Genomic DNA, 5629 nt, shown 5'->3' on the forward strand with positions numbered 1-5629 from the left:
GGCTATTTGTATGGAGCGGCAAATGTGACGAAACTACCCCTAAAACTTTCGATATATTACAAAAAATACCCCTTCCCGCTTGGTCGTTGTGAGCTACTAGAAGTCGGTACCAACGAAATTTCCGCGCAACTCGCTGTCCATCTCTCCTCCCATTCCTAATGTGAACTTGTTTTCTCTTTCAGTTCAATTTTTTTTCTTTGCTTTTGTGGCTGAGGCCTGATGACTACAGTTTTGTAGAGTTGGCAATTTTCTTTTTTCTTCTTTTAGGTTCAAATTCTGGTTGGAGAAAGAACAAAAAAACAAAACCGTAAGGTAAAAGTTCTAAAAATGATGGATCGAGTCGAGAGAAATAGTTGTCACATCATGCACAGTCTCTGAAAAATTCGGCTTGTCGCATCAGGAAAGCGTACGAGAGTTGCCTTGCCTTAATTAACTTTACTTCTTTTGCGTAATCTGCTCTTCGTTAATCACAATAATAGTAAGATTTGTATCACATACACATACCTACCTAAGTTTCTATAAAATTGTTGCAATTACTTGTAGTTTAAGTGTTCGAGAATAATTATTGATATCTTGGTATGTTTGAGAGTGTTTATGAGCAGAAGTACTTTGTAATGAAGCAATCCCAAATAAGTCCACACATGTCGACTGTTGAATTCTCTAATAACACACTATTGTTTGTATGGAAAGAAAAAACAAAGTAGTTTGATATACAAACTTATAATATGCAATACTAATTGTGATATCTACTATATATCCCAGTAAATAATGTAAGTAATGTCATTATCCAAATAAAAAATGTGACATCATCTAGCAACAAAAAAAGAAAGAGTGTTAAGTAATGTTATAGATCTTAGATGGTGGAAAATAGTGATGTTTAATGTAAGTAGAATAGTAGGAAAGTCATAAAGGTTTGTTTGAATTTGAAGGGTAGATGGGCAAAGATGGGTTGAGGAGAGGGTGGGGTGGGGGAGGAGAAGTTTAAGTGTGAAAAGTGCAATGAAGACTGGATCTGTCCCTTGTGAAGCAGAGGTTGCTTCTTTGGAATGGTTGTTGAGAGGATGATGCCAGACAGTGTTTATGATTATATTGTTAGCTGGATATATAATAATAAATATCTTCAGTAAATTAAAGGGTATATATGTCAGATTCAGAAGGAGATAAAATAGCCAGAGAGCTTCTCGAATCCCATTCACATGATGATCGTGTATCTCTCAACCTTCCTCATGGAAATCACCAGTCCACAGCCTGATCAGCTTTTCTGTCACCTCTATTCCCTTATCACTTCACTTGCCATCACTCCAATTAATACCTTCGTTGCGTAATCGAAATAGGTCACGGCAAATCCGTCACATGTAATTTCTAACCGTTGATGTATGAGAATAATTATTTCTGACCGTTGATGCTTAAAATAGGCACCTTTTATTATTACTTCACTTACCACCATTTTAATTAATACTTTGATTACGGATAGAAATAGGTCATGGTAAATCAATCGTACGGAATCTCTAACCATTGATATATGAGTGTACTTTTTTTTTACCTCTATGCATCTGTGTTTTTTAACTATTGATATATATATGCGTAATTATTTCAAAATAAATTGTTCTTTCTTCTTTTATAAATTATTTATTTATTTATTTATTTATGACATACAAATTATCATGTCACATGCATGCATTATTAATTATGCCCAAAAAAATATAATGTCTCATCATGCGATATTAATATGATTAGATTGTTGTAGTGTGATTTAGAAGAAAATATGCACTTGATTTAACCACACAAATATCAAGTAGTGTTTTCTAGTATATGAATGTGGACACTGGACACAGGACAGGACAGGACAGACGGATCCAAAACATATCTCACAAGAACCCTAAATATATGAAATGGGTGTGACAATCAGATTTGTATGCTTCCTAATTGCTTTTCTGAGAAGTGATTGTCGTGTTGGCCAAAGGAAGCAAAGGTGTTGGCTCCTGCTCAGTGCCATTGGCCAAAGGTGGAAATCAAACAACACAATCTGAGTCTCAGACTTTTGGCCAACTGCTTTACTTCAACTGGAAGCTTCCCTTTTAGGCTTGTAGCTTTTCAAGTGGGCAACTACAAAATGCAATTCCAGTTTCGACACGACACTTCTAGGATTTTACTGCCAAAAGAGTAATGGTTAAGCTGTTTGGGATTTAAATTAAGGCCACAGAAAACGCTCTATTTCAAGCTTGGACAATACAATCCAATGTACTTTAATTTTACATTGCTTATATTATTACTCGGGTCAAATTTTTGCTTTTTGAAATGCTTTGCAACTAATTGATTGTTTGTTTTAACTTTGATTTTTCTTTTCCAGTTAGTTTCAAGTTTTGGGCTTGCATGTATTTATTGTTAAGATTTCAGAGTGACAGATCTTTGGTCCACCACTAGCACCATCGATATTGTCCCCAACTTAACTACATGTTTAGCTAGTGTGGGGTTTTATATAAAAAGCCTTGATATTATTAGGAGTGGAACCATTTATTATATGAGACTTTTTATTTTGTTAAGTTTTCGATGTGAGACTCATGTTTTCTTCAACACTCCTCCTCACGTGGGACCAGTCAACATACTCGCTTTGATACTATGTTAAGATTTCAAAGGGACAGACCCTTAGCCCACCATTAGCAACATCTATATTGTTCCCAACTTAACTACTTGTTTAACAGGTGTGTGGTTTTACACAAAATGCCTCGATATTATTAAGAGTGGAACCATTTATTATATAGGACTTTGTTAAATTTTCGATGTGGGACTTGTGTGTTCTTCAACATTTATAACCTCAATCTTGACTCTCCCAAACCCAAGGCCCATGGTCAGCTCAACTTAGTCTGTCCAGGCCCAGCCCAGTTTATAATGGTAATTGGGTTGGTCCAGCCCAAGCCTATGATTCCATAGCCAAGAAAGTTTGTATCAGCGTTCTAATGCATGGCCTTAACATGATGAGTTTGCAGAAAAAATTGATTATTTGATATTTGTTATGGACCAATGCAAATATGTATAAGATCGATAAACTTCCGAATAACATTACATTTATCACATTTCTTGATCGCATTGTATCGTAGATGAGTTATAAATGTAACGAATCTATCTACGAGTGATATGTAACTTCAAGCCAGTGCCTTCATTGCACACGCCTAACAAGGAGTTTGATTCCATGTTGAGGCAGCAGCAAAATTTTGTAAACAGGGCAATGTTGATAATTTGGAGAAAGGGAAAATGAGAACTTGGACAGAATGAGGGAGAGCACTATCTTCAGCTGCAGCATGGCAAATGTCTGGCCCATGCACAATCGGCTCCCATAACCAAATGGCATGTATGCTTGGGGATACTTGCACGATTCGGATACCCCATTTTCAAACCTCTCTGGCTTAAACTCATCAGCATCTGAACCCCAATTTTCGGAGTCACGGTGCAGTGCTGGAATGAATGTCCATATGTGGATGCCTTCTGGCACATCTAAGTCCCCCAACTTCATGTTTGTAAGAGCTTCCCTAGCCATTATGACTCCCGGTCCATAAAGCCGAAGGCTCTCTTGAATAACCATTGTCAGCTGCATGTACATATAGATAAGCAACAATTTTGAAGATTAATGAAACACTCGACAATAAATATTACCGTTTTCAATTTGCGTAAGGTGTCCATGTCTTGCAGGCAATGATGCAGTTGATCATCATCCCCACAGACCTCAAAAATCTCCGCACGAACACGATCTTGCCATTCGGGTTGTAATGCCAATAGCATCAAGGTCCAGGATGCTGCAAGAGCAGTGGTCTCAGATCCTGCAAAGTAGATAGTTCTGCAATTGTCCAGAATAAATTGGTCTGTTTTGTGGCTAGGCATTTCAGTGCTAGAAGCAGCACTTTCAAGTATCATTTGTAATAAGTCCTTTTCTGATGTGCCACACGATTGGCTTTCAGCCTGACGATCCCTCACTAATTTGAGCAACAAAGCGTCCACCTCTTTCTTTAAACTCCTTACCTTCTTGTCATTTTCTGTGGGAAGGAATCTGCAGGGTTTGAACACATGGTAAAAAAACAATTATAAAAAAAAGACCAAAAAAAAAAAGGTTCTAAAGTTACTGACAGAAGAACAAACCAACCTAAAATTGAGAAAGCCAAAGAGCAAACTTGGATGGGACAAGGTGTCCTGGAGGGTAGCAATCTTTGCAAAAATCTGGTTGCCTTGGGAGTAAGAGCTGCCAAAACAAGCTCTTGATATGATATCAGCAGAGAGGCTTTTCAAATCCTCATCAATTGTTATGTCCACAATGCCCTCCTCACTTTCTAGTATACGGCTCTCCCATGTCTTAATTATTGCCTTTGTAGATTCCTCCATCAGACCCACCATGCCCTACAATTCTTCACCATTTCAATCACCACATGCTTGGTTTTAAAATTTTAAAATAAAATAAAAGGACTTTAGAAAATATAGATAAAAGGGTATTCTCTAATATACCTTAACCTTGTCGAGGAAGAATTCAGGAGCAATGATTTTCTTCTGGTATGCCCATTCTTCTCCGTTGGCCCGGATAACGCTGTCACCTAGCAATGGCTGCATTGGCTTACTCAGATATGTAGGTCTGCCCAAATCCAAGGAGTTGTGCAGTTTCAGCTCCCTTAACAACTTGGGATCGCTCACATACAAGTGTTGCTTGCTCCCCGTTGAGTACATGTACACTTGACCTGCATAAATACTTTCATCAAACACTAGTAAATTTTCTCTGTCATTTTGATCCAAAATTCCCATATTCTAAATTATACACGAGCGAGTGACGCTAGCACATTTCTTAACTGAACACATTATGTCACAGTGGACGTGTCTATCAAGAGTTGGAAAGCCACATGCTACATAATATGTGACCAAGAGGAAATATTTCTCCTCAAACTATGCAAATTTACTAAACTTCATACCATACTGCTGCTCCCATTGCTGAAGATAAGGAAAGAATGAGGGAACCCAGTTGTGCTGCACTCGTTTAACACCAGATGGTTTCTGATTGATGTTGATATTGCTGGATTGAATCTTCTTCATCTCTGAAACATTACCAAAAATGAAGGAAGGTGCTGGCCCTCTGATGCCTTGCCTCCAAAGCGCTGATCGAATCCTTGCAGGCTTCAGCCACATCTCCTTAACCAATCGCATTAAGACACTGATTATACCAATCAACACAAGTGACCAGCATATCTTTGCCAGCTGAAAACCCTCCTCTGCCATCTCTCTCTGTTTATGAGAAGAGAAGATGGTTGTGTTTCAAGTTTCAACTGCACTGTGCCATTAATATGCTTTTCCACAGTCTGCACTGTGTCATTAATATGCTTTTTTTGTTGTTGAAAAAGAACAAAACTACAACATCAACAGTCTGCACCAATCTTGTACTGGTCACTGATTTTTCATTTTTAATTGTGTTTGATTAAATCAATGTCAGATGACGAACGTGTTTTTGTTTGGTACAAGGAAGGCCAATGGGGAGGGGACATATTCAAACTCTTAAGTAGAATCTTTGTTTTTTTCGTTGTTCTTTTGCGGGTTTTTTGTTTCTTGCCTGAGTGAGAATATATTCGTTCTTGAAGACAAACAATGAGACACTCGGATG

The 5629-nt window shown here is 37.8% G+C and overlaps 1 protein-coding gene across 1 annotated transcript; it reads right to left on the reverse strand.

The window, feature by feature from the left end:
- Positions 1-3157: 3157 nt before the first annotated feature.
- On the reverse strand, positions 3158-5250 carry LOC117629938 (cytochrome P450 714A1-like). The gene is made up of 5 exons (XM_034362615.1): positions 4947-5250; positions 4492-4718; positions 4136-4386; positions 3652-4042; positions 3158-3586 (listed from the first exon to the last, which is right to left on the reverse strand). The coding sequence occupies exons 1-5, from the start codon at positions 5248-5250 to the stop codon at positions 3158-3160; spliced, it is 1602 nt and encodes a 533-aa protein (XP_034218506.1).
- Between the last annotated feature and the right edge of the window lie 379 nt (positions 5251-5629).

The sequence above is a fragment of the Prunus dulcis genome, chromosome 6 (assembly GCF_902201215.1).
Source record: "Prunus dulcis chromosome 6, ALMONDv2, whole genome shotgun sequence".
NCBI classification, from domain to species: domain Eukaryota; kingdom Viridiplantae; phylum Streptophyta; class Magnoliopsida; order Rosales; family Rosaceae; genus Prunus; species Prunus dulcis.

What these genes read in the sequence shown, in the direction of transcription:
- LOC117629938 (XM_034362615.1), bottom strand. Translation starts at nt 5,250, where the DNA reads ATGGCAGAGGAGGGTTTTCAGCTGGCAAAGATATGCTGGTCACTTGTG. An exon ending in TCTTCCTCGACAAGGTTAAG is followed by an intron (nt 4,387 to 4,491) that starts GTATATTAGAGA and finishes GAAGAATTGTAG; the next exon opens with GGCATGGTGGGTCTGATGGA. An exon ending in TTTGGCTTTCTCAATTTTAG is followed by an intron (nt 4,043 to 4,135) that starts GTTGGTTTGTTC and finishes CAAACCCTGCAG; the next exon opens with ATTCCTTCCCACAGAAAATG.